Source organism: Maniola jurtina, chromosome 21 (genome assembly GCF_905333055.1).
Source record: "Maniola jurtina chromosome 21, ilManJurt1.1, whole genome shotgun sequence".
In the NCBI taxonomy this organism is placed as follows: Eukaryota; Metazoa; Arthropoda; class Insecta; order Lepidoptera; family Nymphalidae; genus Maniola; species Maniola jurtina.
In genome coordinates this window covers 7,476,377-7,497,183 of record NC_060049.1, presented here as the reverse complement: position 1 = coordinate 7,497,183, position 20,807 = coordinate 7,476,377, and the positions used below count along the sequence as shown (strand labels likewise).

The 20,807-nt window shown below is 36.0% G+C and overlaps 1 protein-coding gene across 10 annotated transcripts in view; it reads right to left on the bottom strand.

Moving 5' to 3' along the window:
- Positions 1 to 508: 508 nt before the first annotated feature.
- The window catches only part of LOC123876384 (AT-rich interactive domain-containing protein 2), a 39,876-nt gene continuing 19,577 nt past the window's right edge, over positions 509 to 20,807 (bottom strand). For 5 of the 10 annotated variants that reach the window (XM_045922603.1, XM_045922609.1, XM_045922608.1 and 2 more), the window contains 13 exons: positions 20,579 to 20,656; positions 19,791 to 19,888; positions 18,692 to 18,781; positions 16,563 to 16,664; positions 15,098 to 15,296; positions 14,606 to 14,799; positions 14,050 to 14,157; positions 12,976 to 13,079; positions 12,250 to 12,412; positions 11,620 to 11,766; positions 4,846 to 4,905; positions 2,762 to 2,853; positions 509 to 2,366 (listed from right to left, as the gene is read on the bottom strand). In XM_045922603.1, the coding sequence (XP_045778559.1) occupies positions 2,264 to 2,366; positions 2,762 to 2,853; positions 4,846 to 4,905; positions 11,620 to 11,766; positions 12,250 to 12,412; positions 12,976 to 13,079; positions 14,050 to 14,157; positions 14,606 to 14,799; positions 15,098 to 15,296; positions 16,563 to 16,664; positions 18,692 to 18,781; positions 19,791 to 19,888; positions 20,579 to 20,656 (1,538 nt within the window). In that variant the 3' untranslated portion in view covers positions 509 to 2,263. The remainder of the gene's footprint in view (positions 2,367 to 2,761; positions 2,854 to 4,845; positions 4,906 to 11,619; positions 11,767 to 12,249; positions 12,413 to 12,975; positions 13,080 to 14,049; positions 14,158 to 14,605; positions 14,800 to 15,097; positions 15,297 to 16,562; positions 16,665 to 18,691; positions 18,782 to 19,790; positions 19,889 to 20,578; positions 20,657 to 20,807) is intronic. The other 5 variants (XM_045922610.1, XM_045922613.1, XM_045922607.1 and 2 more) reach the window with 4 other exon arrangements.

The following is a 20,807-nucleotide window of genomic DNA, read 5'->3' as shown; positions in this document are numbered from 1 at the left end:
ATTGGCACATTTTTACCGACCTATGTCCTTAGTGGCTCCTTCGAGCTAAGTATTATTTAGACATTGGCAAAGTGCATAATGCTGGTCTGGCACTTCAAATGCCTCCAAACAAGAAAAGAAAGAATAGGTAGGTGTACACGACAGGTTGAGATGGCAATCGGGACATGAGGCGAGGGGACGCCCCGCACGTCATCCGCGCTATCCCGCTCCGGGTTAGCACGGGGCCACGTACTATAGGTACTGTGTTCCACTCATAGAACAGGTTCCGCTTGCGTAAGTACCCTATAACCAAGGAACATTTATACTCTACGGAGCCTATAACCTCTCATTCAAAGTGTACAACTGTATTTACTTTGAATAAAATTTTGACTTTGACTTTGACTCATGCAGATTAACGCCCACGTGCTGTGATAATTGATAGCAGCAGCGATCAATTATTATTATCTCACGCATACAACAGCTGCGGGTCGATTTAAGTAAGGAAGCTAAATAAAAAAAATACCACAACATTCAATATTAAGTTTATTTATTTCAAAATTTTCCTTATAACTCTCTATCTTACATAATATTACGTATTGCTGTACCAACATACAATCAATACAATGAAACATTATCGGTAGCTACATCACTGATTAAATTGTTGCACATTGGACAGTTGTTTTGTACAGGGAGTTCACTTCAGATCTATTAATATTTAATTAATATACTTATTACTTAGTTGTTCTATATAACTATCCATAAAAATAAGTCAGTATAACTATATATTATATTATAGTGAATGGTTGGGGACTCAAAATGATTAACGCTAATCACGCTGTTAATTCTGTGGGCGGTTCTAAACGCCCACTCAGATTTTTGTCTCTGTCATTTGTATGGAATTACGTAACAGAGAGAGCGTTATACTAACTTCTTTCCGTGGATGAGCTTGACTGATTGTTTGAGCTTCAAAATGTGTAAATTCGAACTGTCACTGTTAATAATGCTGATACACCTAATTTACAGTTCACAATATTACTTATTGTCATTTACAAAAGTATTAAGAAAACATGGTAAGGGATGAATAAAAAACGGCTTTTCCCCATTTATTCACCCTAAAACAGTCACCCTAGGGTGTATACTCGGAGAAGTATTAAGAAAACATGGCAAGGGATAAATAAAAAACGATTTTTTTCTTTTTTCGGCCTAAAACAGTCACCTTACGGTGTATAGGTACTCGGAAACTTGTGTTGGTTTTGGTGTGTGGGGTGGCCACACGGCGAATTTGTATATCATTTTCAGTGCAGGGAAGATAGAACGGACACGTTTCCGAGTATACACCCTAGGGTGGTTGTTTATGGGTGAATAAACGGAATAAGTCCAAAAACTGCAAAGTTTTTCGTAACATCTCATGTATTAAGACAGGAGCTCTTTTTAACTCAAATAATACTGGACGGATTTTGATGAAACTTTTACCGTAGTACACAGTAGAGATGATTATCTTTTTATTAGAATTAGGAAAATACTATATTAATCAGTAGGTAAGTACATAGGTACAACTTTTGTTCTACGTTTAATTTTTAATATTAACCTAGTTAAATAGTGTAAAAATAATTTGCGACACTAATCGACGATAATATTAAATGCTACAAAGTATGCTACCCCATTTAGTATACTAGACTGAAGTCATGAATGGCCAAATTCAAACTTTAAAACAATTGAGTTTAGGTCCATTTTACTGTGACAGATTTTTTACACTCACTTATCAACATTTTTGAAAAATACACGACACGTGGAGCAAGACTGGCATTGGTAGCTTTTAGTGTTAAGCTGAGATCTGACAGAGCGTACTTTGAGTTTGCTCATAAGTTTCAGTTAAAACGAGATAGATGCCAGCGATATAACGCTGTCTCGTTTAAACAATGTCTTAAGTCTGGGCAAAGTCCAAGTGCGCTTTATAGATCTCAACCATGGGCCAAATCCTCTTAGAGACAGAGAGAGCGATAAAGATAGCGTCGGCCAAAAATTTGAACAAAAAGCGTTGTAATGGGAGAAAGGCGCATCGTGTGAAACAAGGGTCAACTCATCAACCAAACGTATGATCGCGGTAGAAATTCCCTCACGCCTCCTTCAGTCCGCCAAAACACGATCCTGGGCATTTACTCAATTTATTTACCACTAAGTATGCCGAATTAACCGTGGTTTATAAAACTTTAATTTACTGCGTCACACAATATAAAACAACAGTCAGTTAGTTATTGGCGGACCGCAGTCCGTCGAGCGATTCTCAAATGTTGTTCATATCGTACAGGACTTGAGCGATCGTTCGAGAAGCTTCCACGTTGCTGAGCGCTATTACTGCTAGATGCGCTTCGAATGAACGGAGCAGTCTGTAAAAAAAAAAGATTAATCAATGACCAGTATCCGATTTGTAGGACTTTTAGCGGACATTTATACAGAAGAAGATTTTAGTCTATGGCATAGATTGTTAAAACCAAATTTATAAAGAAAGTGTTTGACAACATGTTTAAAGTTAAAAAAAAAACAGTTTTAACCATGTTTATAGTCCTTTTCTAAATATAAATGTTTTTTTAAACTGTTTCTATCCAACCCAGACCGAGGGAGATAGTAAGTTATAAAGCTCCTTCGCTGCTGAATTTAACGTTATCTGATAATCGGTTCAGTGAAAAAGGGCGTATCGTTCTATCGTCGTCATCTCAACCGATGGGTGTCTCCGTCTCGAGGAGAAACAAAAAAAAAAGTATGCACAAGTTAATTTCCTTACCTTCGACCAGTATTGGAGTAAATAACGATATTCCTCAATATGAGTGCAGCTGTAAGCCGTATACTTTTCGTGACCGGGCCCTCGTTTTCATCCTAGGATAAATTAATAACATAATATTATTATTGAGAAACATTGATAGCACATTACAAGGACGCGGACGCACACTAAGCAAATAAAAGCAACAATTTTTTTTATAAGTTCATCAAAATCACACAAATCCCACCCTCATTTTAATGTTAGTAGGTACGCTACAATATTCGTATTATTAAAAATCAAAATAAACACTTCATAAAATATCTTTAACATTAATAGCCTACTGCTAACTAATTTAAGATTTTTTTTCAATCATAATAATGATTAAAAAAAAATCTGGTGGACATTTCAGAAATAACTTCGGATAAATTATGTAAGACAATCCTTAAATTTATAAAAGACGCATATTACGATGAATTAAAACACAGATACAAAAACTAAGCATTTCGGTATTTGAAAATAAAAAAGTGGTGAATGACATTTACATGAAAAACATTAACATTACTCGGCATCAAAGATACATCGGACTTTAGAAAAAAAAAAACGGATTCGTGGAGCGTTGTTCTCTATCGAAACCAATGACACATCTCATAGTTATGACTGACAAAGATAACGCCCTAAGAAGCCGAAATTTCTTTTTAAGGCCAACGCACACTTACCCGATCCGCACGCGTCGAACGACTCGAACGAAACGAATTTTAATTTAATGTGCGATGTGCAATCTTCCTGCCGGGTACTTGCTTATGGCCGGCCATACACGGACAGCTTAAAGCGTCATGGCTGACTGATTCAAACTACGACTGTATTTAACAAGTAGGCGTATGGCATTCTAGTTGCGACAATGGCAGTATCATCTCCGCGTGTTTATATAAAAAACTTTACTTGAAAGGCTCCAGTTCAAGAAATTAGCTCTAGTATCGACTATAACTCACAAATTAGTCGACACTAGAGCTAATTTCTTAAACTGGACCGTTCGTATTAGTTTACAAATTGCGAAAAACTAAATAAAATTTGAATTTCGCGGGCAGACCCGTCGCTTGCCCCTTAAAGTATTGCTGTCCATATAATATCTACAGCCAGGCGCTTCAATTGAAAACGTTGCGAAATTAAAACCGTGTTCGTTCGCACACTGTTCGTGTATTGCCGTTGTATGACGAAGAAAATTCACCCAACTTTCTAACTTTTATTATTGCTCATCTAATGGAATGGGAACACACCAAATGTAATGAAAATAAGTATTCGAGAGTGTTATGAGTTATGACACAGTAAGCTGCAAAAAAACACAAACGACGGACAACATTGACAAAAAACAGCTAGTGCGCGGTGACCGCATGCGTAACGGGGCTTCAGGACTTTTTATCTGATACAAGTTAGCCCTTGACTGCAATCTCACCTGGTGGTAAGTGATGATGCAGTCTAAGATGGAAGTGGGCTAACCTGGCAGGGGTATGGAAATTTTTATTGAGTACAGGACTCCTATGGTTTTTACACTTTCAAAGGTTTGGCAGGACTTCTTCTGTGGTGGCGTTTGCTGGCGCGCGTGTTATGCCTTTTTGGAGTGTTTTTTTTGTTAGAAGTGGCCGGTTTTTGTGTTCTGCTGGTGTTTGTTGGTGGTGGAACGGAAAGACATCCGAAACGCATGCGTTGCATTGCCGCAACAAGGGTCACTGATACCGAGTTTCTTATAGAATTTATTAGTGGAGACAATGAAGACTTTTCTTCAAAAATCCTGAGAAGTTAAATATTATTTAAAACACCTTTTGAAGTGGGGAAATATTTTTTTATATTTTTTAAACCATTTATATGATATCTATACATGATGTCCACTGTTCAGTAAAACGTTACGGTATCTTTGAGAGGTTGTAAAAAAAAAGTAAGGCATATTGCCAGCATTTTATTTAGTTTCCAAGTGGCAGACATCTTGGCAGAGGTTCGAATCCCGCTGGTTTCGCAATTCATGATATGTATCCAAAAATTATCTTGTTTCGTTTCGTTTCGTCGAGGTGTTTGTGTCCTCAGCCCCGTCACAAAGCAATGCAAACGAATCTCACCAATTGGTCCGGCGTGCAACTCACATCGTCCCGGTGCTGCGCGCGCGCGCGGGTTAGTGACTAGTGGGCACAGCACCAGTGATTCACATTAAGGCTGAGATCTATAGAACGCACTTTGTCTTTGCTCAGACTTAAGACACTGTTAAAACGAGACAGCGTTATACCGCTGGCATAAATCTGTCTCGTTTTAACTGAAACATAAGCCTGAGTAAAGTCAAAGTGCGCTCTATGATTTCAATCTAAGAGGGGTTTATTCCAGTGCGCTCCGTACAAACGTACAGTCTACGAATAACAATATCTAAAGAAATGTGACTCTCACATTGACATGACATTTTTCATTTTTAAGGAAATCTGGCAAACCACAAACACAGATATTAGTTTCTTCAACGTGTCTTTGGTTGCTTAATATTCAAATGAGAATGAAACTACGTTTGTATGAAGAGAATGACAGAGAGACCACTGTTAAGAGTGTTGAACCGGCATGAGCTATTCTTAAGCCATTTTGCCCCCCTATATTTTATTAAACACTGCATTTATGTAAAACATGTATATACTACTTTGTAGAATATTTCCTGTTTTATTAAATTGACAGACAACATTTTGCAATTTATTCATAGTTTATCTTTTATTGCCTAAAATACCAAAAGACTATTACTGAATTTTGGATTTCGTGTCATCTTTGACGTTCACTACATCAAAAGTTACTTGGTCGATTCTCACAAAGAGATATATTTACCAAAGAAAAGGTCCTGAACTAATAAGATGACAGAACCAAATCTTTCGTTTGGCATTTTTTACATTATAAAAATTCAAACAAAAAAGTCATAATTTCATAAAACTACAGACACATAAAACTGTCATTTAGGTGGGTTATTTTTCTTCATTTATAAATAAAACTAAGTACTCATTAAAGAAGAACATATTTGCAATATAAACAGAAAAAAAATATTTAAATTTAATTAATATTTGTTTCCAAAAAATAATCTTGAAACACACTACAAAACCGTGCAACAAGCAATAGTAAATTGAACTAGGAAATTCGGAGAGGCCTCGGCCGATACTAATTTCCTAGAACGGACGTAACGCTTGTTTGCTTAGCAATTGTTATCGGATTATTTACGATTTACCTGAAATTGTAGTGCGACTATCACTTCTCAATACTAGGTATTTTTAATACTCGCTATTTTTTCTTAAAGATAGATTAAAACTTTTTGTATATTTTTAAATTGTGTTTATATGATGCTGTAAGGAATTGCATTCCTAAATCCTGGTGATCCCTCGGGATTTTTAAAGGATCATCCGTTTAGATGTTTTTTACGTGGTACAGAAATGCGTTGCATCCCGGGGACGGGCTATTACGGATAGGCTACTTTTGTCCTGGAAAATCAAAAGTTCCCACGGGATTTTTAGAAACCTAAATCCACGCGGGTGAAGCTGCGGGCATCAGCTAGTTAATAAATAAGTATTGCCTCGAGCAAATAGCTGCATTGGTATCTATTGTTCCCTGTCATTGAAAGGGAATAATTTAATTTTCAAAATTTGAAAAAAAATGTAAAACGCGATTTCGGTAGAGAATAGATCAATGCCTATCAGAGCAGTGGCATTGATCTATATTTTTAATAATTTCTAAAAAATAAATTTTTAACTGTTTAAATTTTACATGGGTTTCACATTTATTTCAAGAGCTTTTATAAATATGTAAAACTCAATACTCAAGGTTTCATTATACCGTTTGTGATAAGGAAAACCATGTTTTTAAATAAACGGAAAGTTGAATTTTGTATAATTAGTTATTGACTACAATTATAATTTTTCAGAATCAAATATTCTTAAAGGCTTATAGTTTTACAGTTATTACCGGCTGACAATGCTATATCCCAATAGCCTTGCTATTTGTCCTAGCCGCTAAATAAAATTTTGATGATTCATCGTCCTTTTATGGCATTAGCGCGGTTTCTTGTATTCCATTATGATTTCTTTTTTTTCATTTGCATAATAGCATTAGTTTATTGTCTTTTACAGCATTAGTACGGTATTTTGTATTTAGGTTTTGGTTGTATACATTGTACACTCTACCATAACACCTGAAACAATAGGATAATTACTATCATTTGCACGTGGTCATCCCTCGTGGATCTTTATGATGGTTTTATTTTTGAACTAGTTATTACCCGCGGCATCACTCGCGTGATTCAAGGTTTTAATAATAATTGAGGTTTGTTACAATATTTTATGCAATGCCTAAGTTATTTTATCATGTGTTTTAGCATGCTATCCTGCGCGAACTATTTGTTTTTTTTTGAAAGGAAAAGTAGTCTATAATACTTTTTCCTCGACTATGTCCATGCAAAACAACCGGCCAAGTGCGAGTTACACTCGCGCACTAAGAGTTCCGTACTCGGCTATTTTTTCCAACATTTTGCACGATAAGTCAAAAACTATTATGCTTAAAAATAAATAAAAACCTGTTTTAGAATGTACAGGTAAAGTCCTTTCATATGATACCCCACTTGGTATAGTTACCTTAGTTTGAAAATTGAAACATTTTTTTTAATTCGCAGTTTTCAGATTTATTCCTGTACTTGTGCTGTAAGACCTACCTACCTGCCAAATTTCATGATTCTAGGTCAACGGGAAGTACCCTATAGGTTTCTTGACAGACACGACGGAAAGACAGACAGACAGACAACAAAGTGATCCTATAAGGGTTCCGTTTTTGCTTGAACCCTAAAAAAATGACGTCAATTCATAGCTCTGTTGTGGCGTTATTGAATGACAAATGCGTGAAAAATAGTATGCTATCCCGCGAGAAGTGTTCATATAATATTTTTCGGGAGAAAAAGTTGCATTTATTACTTACTAGCTGATGGCCGCGACTTCGTTCGCGTGGATGTAGTTTTTTAAAAATTCCGTGGGAACTTTTTGATTTTCCGGGATAAAAAGTAGCCTATATGCTAAACCAGAGTATAATCTATCTCTATTCTAAATTTCAGCCCAATCCGCCTAGTAGTTTTTGCGTGAAGGAGTAACAAAAACACGCACACACACACACACACACTCACATACAAACTTTCGCCTTTATAATATTAGTGTGATGTGACTAGCTGATACCCGCGAATTCGTTCACTTGGATGTAGGTTTTTTAAAATTCCCGTGGGAGTTTTTTGATTTTCCGGGATAAAAAGTAGCCTGTGTGCGAATCCATGGTATAATCTATCTGCATTCTAAATTTCACCCCAATCTGTCCAGTAGTTTTTGCGTGAAGGAGTAACAAACATACACACACACATACAAACTTTCTCCTTTATAATATTAGTGTGATTAGATTCTCAGCTATGTCTTTGCAAAAAAAGCGTCCATCCGTAACTCTGTTGCGGCGTTATTGAATGACGAATGCCTGAACGATAGCATGCTATCCTGCAGGAACTGTTTGGTTTTTAGAGAGAAAAGTAGCTTATTTCACTTTTTAGATTCTTCACTATGTCTGTGCAAAAAATGCCGTCAATCCGTAGCTCTGTTATGGCGTTATTGAACGACAAATGCGTGAAAAATAGTATGCTATCCCACGGGAAGTGTCCATATTTTTCGGCAGAAAAAGTCTCATTTATTACTTATTAGGTTCTCAGCTATGTCTTTGCAAAAAAAGCGTCAATCTGTAGCTCTGTTGCGGCGTTAATGAATGACGAATGCCTGAACGATAGCATGCTATCCTGCAGGAACTGTTTGATTTTTAGAGAGAAAAGTTGCTTATTTCACTTTTTAGATCCTCCACTATGTCAATGCAAAAAATTGACGTTAATAAATAGCTCTGTTGTGGCGTTATTGAACGACAAATATACGAGAAAATAGTATGCTATCCCGTGGGAACTGTTTGTTTTTTCTGGAAAAAGTAGCATATATCACTTGCAAGGTCTTCAACTATGTTTACGCAAAAAAATGCCGTCAATCCGTAGCTCTGTTGCGGCGTTATTGTAGGACAAATGCGTGAAAAATAGCGTGCTGTCCCTTGGGAACTGTTTGTTTATTTTGGAAAAAAAGTATTCTGTATCACTTGTTATGTCTTCAATTATGTCTGTGCAAAAAATGCCGTCAAACCGTAGCTCTGTTGCGGCGTTATTGAACGACAAATGCGTGAAACACAGCGTGCTATCCCGGGGGAACTGTTTGTTTTCCGGGATAAAAAGTAGCCTATGTCCTTTCCCGGAAAATATCCTAAGTTGGTACCAAATTTCATCAAAATCGGTTCTGCGGTTGAGCCGTGAAAGCGTAGCAGACAGACAGACAGACAGACACACTTTCGCATTTATAATATTATAGTATGTAACTAAGAGAGGACTGAGTTTTCGGGAGCAATGTATAGTACGTGACAGGTCGAGATGGCAATCGAGGTATGAGGCGGGGGACGTTCTGCACACCCGCACGTCACCCGCGCTATCCCGCACCGGATTAGCCCAGGGATTGTGTGGGTGTGCGGGGCGTCCTCACTCTGATTGCCATCACAACCTGTCACGTGTTGTGTTGCGTATTTGTTTGTTTATTGGCTCATCGATTCACTTATTACTGCCAAACTGCACATTAAATTTTGATAAATGAGATCTCTCTTTGGCTTCGCTTTACCATTCCGTGTGTTAGAGGCTATATTGTCATATGTCATAAAATTTTCCGATATGTCATAAAAGAACTTATCATAATCAAAACGAATGTAAGAGATATAACCTACAAAACCCAAAAAGTATATTGAAATTGGTTTACCTACACATGACATGAAAAAGAAATGTATATCGAGAAAAAATAAACTTGAAATAGATGGATCGAGTTTGATATCAAATCATAGCAGTTACTATGAAAATTTCGAATACATGTATATAATAATTTATACATATTCAAATATAAATCAATCATCTGCGGTGAAGTCTTTAAAAGTAGTAGGTGGGTTTTTGTACTTTTAGTTTTGAACTTTATCTTATTTTGTTTTTGTATCCCTAGCTTACTCGTGTAGCAATGCACTTATTTTTGATGAATAAATACCTACTCAAGTGTAACATCTGCATTTTTGTACCTGTTAATCCCTTTCATTGTACTGTCCATTGTCTTGCGCTTACGGTAAGTACGATTTAGTACTAACAATAAAATTTGAAAAGATTGTAAAGGACCATAAATAAATAAAAATGCTCAATGTCTTTATGAGTATTAGCATTGCATTATATTTTTGATAATATTGCAAATTAAATATTTAAGACTGTTTAAATTTTAGACGGATTTCACATTTATTTTAGCCTTTATAAATATATGTGTGAAAATTATTATAGTAGGTGTAACTATTTATACTGTGCATGATAAGGGAACCATATTTTTGTAAATATGTATAAGGAAAGTTGAATTTTGTATAATTTCTTGACTCTCTTATACTTACACAAGTATATAAAAGATTAGTATTAAGTACTGACTACAATTATAAGTTTTATTCACTCGTACTTAATCTATAAAGACAATACACTGTTTTAAAAAACATCATTGTTTTGAAAAAAACGACAAACTAACACCACATACTTAAAAATATTGAAAAAATAATCTGTTTGAAAATCGTCTAGGATCAAAACGGTTTGTTATAAACTAAACTGCGCTGGGTACGTCCGTTCACGGAAACAAACAAAGAACCTCGGGTAAATACCTAAACTTGTGTTCCAAGCTCATGCTTCAACGCTCTTAATATAATATCTTTGCTACCCACAAGTGGATTTTACATTGAAATATGCGTTGGCTACACAAATGGACTTTAAGTCACGACCCAGTGTTAGGTTTTAACAGATTGGGCTAGTATTTATTTAATAAAAACCTTTTAACAAAACATATGTTATATACATTCAATAGGTATATTAAATGAACAGATTGAGATCGTAATTGATGCTGGAAACCGGAGCCTCTTCTGCTTGAGGTATGTATACCTAGGGATAACCAACTCTTACCTAGTATAAGATGTAATGTGTGGCACAATTTAGGAAATAAACGTTTTTCTTTCTTTCTTTAAAATACTAAGGCAGTTGTGTATTTCTCTAAACTAAATTACTTTGACTAAAGTTCTCTGCAGCAATACTTTTAGATATATCTATCTAACTATAAACTAAATAGTTTAGAGAATTTGTCCAACCGAATTAGTACCTACCGTCGTGGCTAAGTCTGTTGTACACAATCTCAAACTAAATACAAATGGCAACTCTAAATGTCTTGCTATCCCTTTCAAAACGCTCCCTTCGGAAAAGGATAACATTAGATTTAGACGTATCAATTGAGTTTAGAGAGTGTACAACAGAAATGGCCATATTGTCTAACTTTGTTGAAATTTTAATGTAATGTTTGCACATATAATATAGAATACGCTAAATATATTTGCAAAGCAATAATTTGAATGTGCAATACAACATATTTTTCTCTACGTATTTACATAGCGAAAAATCGGTTATCAACCGATTTTATTTATCAAAGCTAAGCAAACTGAAAAAACTACAAGCCTTAAACAACACTACTTCTCTTTCATTTTTTTCAGTTGATACAAATCTCTAAACTAAATTGACAAGTCTAAGTACCAGTTGCATGACAGGCTGTCAAAATTATTTTTTATCGATTACCGTTAAACTTTGATCAGTAACTTTAACATCTTTAACCGCCTATCGTACAACTGGACCTGAAAGGTCATTGCTCACAGAGCTGATACTGACCGGCCGAGACTGATACATACATTGTGCAAGTCATATCTATGAGCAAATGGGTTCTTACCATAAGTTCCCGCGGGTTCAGAGTATCGGTGGCGTGTTTGTTCAATGCCGCTAACGCCGCGTTGGGCGGGTATCCCACGGAGACAGGCTTGTTGGCTTCGGCCTCCGCCGCTATGTGACGCCGCGAGTTGAATATCGCTTTGAGTGCCTGCAATACACAGATTGACCGATGTGTTTGGACAGTTTGTGCGCGCCGCATGACTGAATACTTCCGATATGTGTAAAGATATACTGGATTTGCGGACTAACTGATCTATTAACGCACAGCTCAAACTACTGCACGGATCGGGCTGAATTTGGCATGCTGGTAGCTATTATGACGTGGATATCTGCTAAGAAAAGATTTCTGAAAATTCGATCCCAAAGGGGGTAAAATAGGGGTTCAAAATTTGCGTAGTCCACGCGGACTAAGTCGCGGCTTAAGCTAGTTTGAGAATGTATCTTTGAAGTGGTCGGGTGTAATGCAAATGGACCTTTTTCCCTTTTGTTTACAAACTAAGACCCATATTTATGATTCAGAGTCAGTAAGTCCCGTATTATGAAATTTTCGAACCTTATCTCAGAAACGATTGTCAAGTTTAACACTTTTAGACTATCTAGAGATGAGAGAGGGGGATGGGAGAGTACTTACGTGTGGGCTGCAATGTTTGTCAGTGAGGTGGTTGAGCAAGGCAAAGGTACGCCGCGGCACTCTATCGCAGTCCAACCACATGCAAGGCGCCTCGCCGCCCGCTGTATTGGGGCAGTGCGTGCGCGCCGCGTGACTGAATACTTCCGATGCGTTCGAGAATATTCTAATGAACAAAACAGATGTGCGTGAACACTCGAAAGAAGCGAAACTCTATTCTGTCTTACTCACTCATGATATTGGCAGCAATACGCTCTGCCCATTAATCGATTGAATTAGAAATCGATTTTTAATTTACGATCATTCTCTAGTATTGTTTGTATTCTGTTCCACTCAGTATGACCCAATAGCCAACCAAAAATATCTCCACGGAATATTGTGTACTTAATATGGCATTTTCTTTCACACCAACGTTGATAATATTCGAGTATGGAAGCACAGCAAAGTCAGAGTAAAATGGGCCTGAAACTTTTGAATTTAAAGCCAAAAATTCACTACCACCGATTTCAAAATCGCAAGGTTTCAGTTCAAAGCACTGACTATAGTTGTACGGTCGAACTTGAGCGTTCAAACAAGACCGTTAAGATCCATTTTTTTTAAATGCAGAAGTGTTTCAACGACGCTCGAATTCTATCAACGACCAATGTTGGTGAGATGGAAAGAAAACGCTTGCTAACAATGAAAAAAAATTAAAGTAGTAAGGAACAATATGGAGTATAACAAACTCACTTTCCACATCCCCGCCAATGACAAATCCACGGAGTATCTTCAGCGCCAGCGGGCAAGGGTTGAGGCGGCGGAGTCACTGTTTTTTTGAGGGGTGGTGGTTTGGTCTGTAATGTAATAAGAAAATGAAAGAAAACTTTGTACATAAATGGTAGGAAAGGTTACTTTAATTAAAGCAGGTCTGATTGCAGCCAAGCGCTAGTCTATATATTTAAATAAACCAGCCAAATGCGAGTCAGATCGCACCGAGGGTTCCGTACGCGGGTAATTTTTCCGACATTTTGCATGATAAATCAAAAACTATTATACATAAAAATAAATAAAAATCAGTTTTAGAATGTACAGGTAAAGCCCTTTCATATGATACCCCACTTGATATAGTTATCTTACTTTGAAAATTGAAACACGTTTTAATATATTTTTTTTAATAATGTAACCACAAATTCGCGGTTTTCAGATTTATTCCTTTACTTGTGCTATACGACCTACCTACCAGCCAAATTTCATAATTATTCTAGGTCAACGGGAAGTACCCTATAGGTTTTCTTGACAGACACGACTTAAAAATAAATAAAATCTGTTTTGGAAGTATATCCCTTTCATATTATGATATTCTACTTGGTTACCTACCAAGTAGTTAGCAAGTTTTAGTTGTCTTAAAATTGAAAAACTAATTATTTGTTCATGAACACATTTTAATAATAATGATTTTTTTTTGTGATGTAACCACAAATTCACGGTTTTCGGATTTTTTCTTTTACTTATGCTATAAGACCTACCTATTTGCCCATGATTCTAGGTCAACGGGAAGTACCCTATAGGTTTTCTTGACAGACACGACGGACGCACGGACGGACGGACTGACTTACAGCCAGACAGACAACAAAGTGATCCTATAAGGGTTTCGTTTTTCCTTTTGAGGTACGGAACCCTAAAAAAAAAAGCTTACTCTGTTATGCGCTATACCTATAGTAAGTAGTTCTAAAAATCTAACTAAAAATATATTTTTTTTCAATTAGGACCACAGGAGCCGGCTCAGTTATGCGCTAAGTATATTACATGTTACATGCATGTTACCTCTGTAACAGGTTGCGTGATGACCATCTCCTTATCGCCAATCTTGGTATTGCCCACCATAACTGGCTGTCGAGTTATAACTTGCCTCATAACCGGTTGCTGGCTCTTCTATGAAAAAAAAATGCTTTGTAGTATAGAAATAATAAATCCATACTAATATTATAAATGCGAAAGTGTGTATGTCTGTCTGTCTGCTAGCTTTTCATGGCCCAACAATTAAACTAATTTTGATGTGGTACAGAGTAAGCTTACATCCGGGGACGGACATACGTTTGATTTCCTAGAATAAAAAGTAGTTTGTTACTTTCCAGGTCTTTAAATATATCCATGCAAAAAATCAAGTCAATCGATTGCCCCGTTGTGACATAATTGAAAGATTAACCAACAAACAATCACACTTTCGCATATTTATTATATGGGTGGTGATTAGGTTACATCTTCTCTGTGGTTGCTGCACTAATCTATGTACTCTTTTCTTCATGGGCATGTTGTAGGTTATGTTAAGAATAGGTTAGGTTACTTTAGTTTATCAAAGTAGAAAATGAATCTCACTAACCATGCTCTGTGTCGCGCCACTCTTAATGTCACCAGTGGACGCCGTGCTGGTTACCGGTGCAGCCGCAACCTGGCTCCTCTGTGGTTGCTGCACCACTCTATGCATGCCTTGCTTCATTGGAGCGTTCACTATAATTTGCTGGTTGTTTGACACTGCTATAATCTGCTGGTTGCCTTGTAATAACTGCTGGTTGCCTTAAAAAAATAGAAAAAATTAGAATTTAAACCGTCGCGTCTTGAGGAAATGATATTCCGCGGTAGATCGACGCACGCTACGTGGCTCCTTGCTATCACATCGTAAAAGTAAAATTATATATCAAAATAACTTATCAAAGTTATAGTAATTAATAATTGTTATTACTTAAAAATCTTAAAATCATAGGACAGTATAAATAAATATGTACTTACGTTAGTAAAAATAAAGTTATTTTAGTGAATTAACAACAATGGAAAAAAGAAATAAAGGAAAGTATTTTTTTAATGTGCAACTTACCTTGAATTATCTGCTGGTTGCTCCCAACTATCTGGTTACCGATAATTTGGTTGTTGGTTGACGTACTTATTAAAGCGGGTGGTTGTTTTTGGGTTACAACGATCTGTTGCGTTGGCGCTTGGTTGACTATCTGAGCTTTATGAGGTTGCGGCTGGGTTGTTATTATTGGTTGCTGACTCGGCGTTATCTGTGGCGCGTTCTGGATTACGGGAACATAAATTAGTATACAGTGCGTATATTTTGAGAATTCACTCGCCATTTTTGCTCAAGGTACGATTTAAGTCCATAATCTAACGGCAAACCGCACTTTTGACATGGTTATTGACACACAGAACAAATATGGCGAGTGAGTTTCAAAAATGTATGCATTATAGTAATATTATACTTTTGATACGTTAAAGTAAAAAAATAACTACAAAAACTATGTGCATACATATAAACATTTATACAAACAGTAATAAGTAGCGGTGCAAACATGACCTCACACTTAAAACTACCCAAAACCAAAGATATTATATTATTATGTATACCATGAACCCAGCTAGCAAATATATTGCGGTATAAATATTTCTAAATTCTATTTTTTTACGTATTTTGCTTTCTACAAAATCTACAAAGTATTGGAAATAAAAAAAAAATTATTTATATTACTACCTATTATAAAACTGGATATATATTATTTAAATAGCGCTATACATACATATGATTGCAGGCATGATAAAAATATAATAACTACTCTCGTGTCTACAGTGCAAAATTTATTTCAAATAGATTTACTTCACCTAGAATGAATACTATCCTACATTTTAAATAAACCCTTTACTGAATTCAAACCATCATCATTGATACTTCCGCCGGCAAAAACTAGAAAAGCCCGTAAAACACTTTACCAAGAGTCTAGATACTCGATCATGCACCCAGAATTCAGAATAAGTATAGAAGTGGTAAAGGAGCGTGAGAATTACCGCGCTGTTTCATGAAACATCAGTACGCGTTATTCTAAAAACAGATGTATTTGCATGACATTAACGACTAATTTAAGTTACTTTGGATACTAGAGTTTGGAATGATTCTTTCAAATTATTTATGATGAGGGACGGCCGAATACACAAGTCTCTTTATACTTGAGAGCGCCCGATTTCTGACATTTTATCCATATTATATAATATTATGTCAAGAAAACGTTTGGAACATTCTTAATTTAAATAGGTTTTATAAGTATACCGATTGAGATGCCTCGTGGGGCTGGATTGTGAGAGGATGACAGTTACGAGTAGGTTGAATTCCTTGATTTTTTACATCAATTGTCACCCTCTAGCCTAACTAGCCGTCGAATCGTCTCAGTAAAACGGTAATTTGACTGTGAGTAATTAACCAAAAAGGCCAGATATCATTTCTATAATCTTATTTAGAATTCTGTGGTCATGCATGTAGGTACATGTGACAAAAGCCTTGCGGTATGAACCTGTGTGAAGGTGGTTTTCACCATGGCTATGGGCTGAGAAGTGCTGACGAGGGTGGGTTGGCTCACTATCACCCTTTGCGTCGACTGAATCACCCCCGAATTCTGTATGCAACAAGCACTTTTTATGTTAGATTAGTTCTATAAAAAAAATTGAATCTGTGATGCCTATAAAAACGCTCCTACATTCCACTGACATCAATTTATCTTCTGAATCCTATTGAATTCTAAGCGAAAAAGTAGCCTAACTCATATCGCTGCTTAGCGATATTGCTTTTTATACTTTTTTTTTGTTTTAATTCTATTATTTTTATAGATCCTCCATCTTCCGCTTTTCAAACCTAACGATTAATAAAACGCCTCTATTCATTATTAAAATTTCTAAGGACAGATTTTTCTATGGTTAGATAATATAATTGACAGGAATAAATCAGATTTATTTAACAAAAACCGGCCAAGTGCAAGTGGGAATCGCGCACAAAGAATTCTGTACCACGTCAATAATAAATTCTTCTAGTAAATAACAAAATAGATGCCGTGGCAACAACAAGGCAACAAAAAACAAGACATAAAATCGTAGCATCTGACACACAGTTCGGTAACCTGTGTGTAAAACGTCTTTGTTCCTCAAAAATTATTCAACAGTTTCAAAATTTGCCTTTAACTTCACATAAGAAATAAGATAATTAGACACAAAGTTAAGAATACAACACAGCTATTTAACGCCATATTAAGGTAATTAGTAAGAAACAAAAATATATAAACAGAATTAGTAAAAATGTGCACTTATTAGTAAGCGTTGTGCTGCCCTGTCTATTAGACATGTTTGAAGTGTTAAGTTTTTTTTTTTTACCAATAAAAGTTAGTCCTCGACTGCGATATCACCAGGTAGTAAGTGATAACACAGTCAAAAGCGTACTAACTTAGAAGGAAATGGTACATAATCTAAGTAATGACTAAAATTAGAAATGCTACTGTGAAAATTTTCAGAAAATATGAGTGGAAAACTAAAAGCGAAACTTAGTAGGTAATTGAACATAATTTTATAAACATTAACTTTGGACTATAACATATTCATGTCATTACGATGAAATGTTTTGTGGACATTGAAATGAAAACCTTTAGATCGCCGTACAAACGCTAAAATGCAATGATAAGTTTTCATGGAAGAGTTACACTTCTGAGGCATCCTTTTCATGACAATGTATACAAGTGTTAATTAAAAATTTATAACACCCCCGACAAGTGAAGGTTACAGTAACTAGAAAAAAGCTGATAACTTTCAAACGGCTAAACCGATTTTCTTGGATGATAACTAAGAACACTCTCGATCAAGCCACCTTTCAAACAAAAAAAAAACTAAATTAAAATCATTTCATTCGTTTAGGCGCTACGATGCCACAGACAGATACACAGGTACACAGATACACACGTCAAACTTATAACACCCCTCTTTTTGGGTCGGGGGTTAAAAATAGGTGACATCTTTAGTCCAAAGTTTTTTGTACAAGACATAACATTGTTAAAAAATCGAGCTATAAAATATGCAACAGAAAAGAGCCTAGAAATGATATTTGTTAACGAGCTTAGTAAAAAAAGGTGATGATAAGTCGAGACAGAAATAACCAGGGCCCTGATTCTGTAATCTTTTCGACATTTAGCAAGTCCTTTGAGCGAAATACCGAATATGAGTGATTTATCTATCTTTTTTAGGGTTCCGGAGCCCTATTTATGTCACTCTGCTGTATGTCTGTCAGTCTGTCTGTCCGTCCGTCTGTCTGTCTGTCTATCCGAATCATGTCACAGGTCTCTAGCTCGTATACGAAATGAGTTACAGACCTGAAATTTTGATATTTGGTGTAAAACGTTGACCCGAACCCAAATATTGAATTAAAACTGCAATCAAGTGTGCACGTATAGATTCGCTTTGGTGGCATAGGTTTGGAATTTGGATAATTTATATGGAAATGACAGTTCGCCACTATTGCTAACGTTAAATAGGTTCAAAAGGGCTGGCTCCCAGAGCCGTGAAGCCACTTGAAAAAAAAAAAGAAACGCTAAATGTCAAAAAAGTTATAAAATCATCGGGCGGCAGCGGGTTAGTACAGCGGCTAAATCCTCAAGTGTTTAACCTGAATGATTTGCTGTTGGGTTATCGCCTCTGTGGCCTGCGCAATAAGGCTGTTTAGCGTCGCCTCGTCGAGACCAGCCGGGTTGTTCACCTTGCGTGCAAATTTTAATAATAACACATGTTATAATAATAGAATTATCAATATCTAAATCGGTTTCTCTAATAATAGTGGTAGATACTGTTGTCGAGTCAAAAGTACTTGTAAAAGTCTAATTGAATAAAAATATTTTAAATTTGAATTTGTCTTTTGCTATAATTATCAAATATTAAAAGGTAATAATTGTCAAATATTTGTTTTTTTTTTTTTTTTCCGTTACTTTAGTTTTTTGTTGTTTATGTTATTTTATTTCTCTTTTGTTTCTGTTATTTATTGATTTTGTTGTTTCTTTCTGTGTTTCTGTTATTTTTTCTGTTGTTTTTGTTATTTTATTGTTTAAAAATAGGATAAAATGTAAAAAATAAATAAATGAGAGTAATAGTCAAATATTCATATACATTGGACGCGTTTGGCACGTAAGTAGCTTTAGTTTTAAATTTACGTAATTAAAGATCTTACAAAACCAACAAATGACAATTAAATTATTGTACAATAATGGTACAGTGCCCGGCAATCAACTTGAATTGACGTGATTGGCTGGCGAATGATGGGTTCACGCTATTGGTTAATCAGTAGGTGCGGGTACACGCCATTGGTTGATATGTCGAGAAAGTCGCCAACTTTCTGCCACTACGCCGCTTGATGTTCAAGTTGTTTGCCGGTACCTATACCTATTTTGAATAAATTATTTGACTTTGAATATTAAAATTACATATCATGTAATGTATCACTATCTTCTTAGTCCGATTTTGCAAAAATTTATTAAAAATAACATATTTCATTACATAAACATCCATAATAAAATATGTATGCGCAAAGGAATTTCGATTTCTCGACTCTTTAACTTTCGTCGTTCAGTGTTGTTTGTATGCTATAGCCAATTTTTTTGTTGCAAAAATGTTTTCAATGAATAATAGAGACAGATTAGGCACATAATTTACTTTACTAACAATATAAAAATACGTGATTCTTAGTTTTTTCGAATGTTAGAATAAATACATACCGTTAAAGTAAGCGGTCCACCGCCGGTGCCTTGTACAATAATGATAGTTTTCTGCATCATATTACCGGGTATGTTTTGCGCTATGTAGCTGAGACCACCTGCAGCATATAATAGTAATTTTACCATTATCCAATATTGTCCTAGTGAGTAAAAATTGGTCAAGTATTAGTCGAACTCGTAAAGAGGTACAAGAAAAAGCACTTTTTAATTTATTTATTTTTAATTTTATGGCGGTCATTTTAGAAATTTCATTATTTGTTATAGCGGCAACAAAAATACACGTTCTGTGAAAATTTCAGGTCTCACCTATTTTAGTTCATGAGATACAACCTGCTGACAGACAGGCGGACAGACAGACAGCAAAGTGATCCTATAAGAGTTTATTTTTCCTTTTGACGTACGAAATCCTAAAAATATTAATTAACTTGCAAAAAACGTAATACCAAACGTTGATCCACTTTTTTTTTATTAAAAAAAAAAAGAATATTAGCCATGCTAATATCATGACCAATACTCCCCTTTCCCCTCCAATTAAGGGTAAAGCTTGAGCCAGGAGTGGGTACGACAATAGTGCAACGAGTGGGATTTGAACCGCCGACCTTTCGGAATTCAGTCCGCTCCTCACCGTTGAGCTATTGAGGTTTTAAATTAAAAAATTACTTTGGTCACATATCACGCATCTCGCCCTTGATAATGTCCCGCCCGTAAATGTTGATTGCAATAGCATGCTCTCACGCTGGACTTGAAACGACTATGGAGAGCATTCTTAAAATATGATGAATTTTTACCCTGCGAGGTGCCTGGCGTTGCGATCAGTTGCATCGGCTGTTGCATGAACTGCGTCGTTTGGGATGGCATCTGCTTTTCTGAAAATAAAAACCGGTCAAGTGCGAAAGCTTGTATGCCAGTCCGACAAATTTTCTTTGCATGGCGGCCATATTGAAATTCACCATCTTGGTTTTTGTTATAACGGACGGACAGCAGTGGCTTAGTGATAGGATCCCGTTGGGATCTACG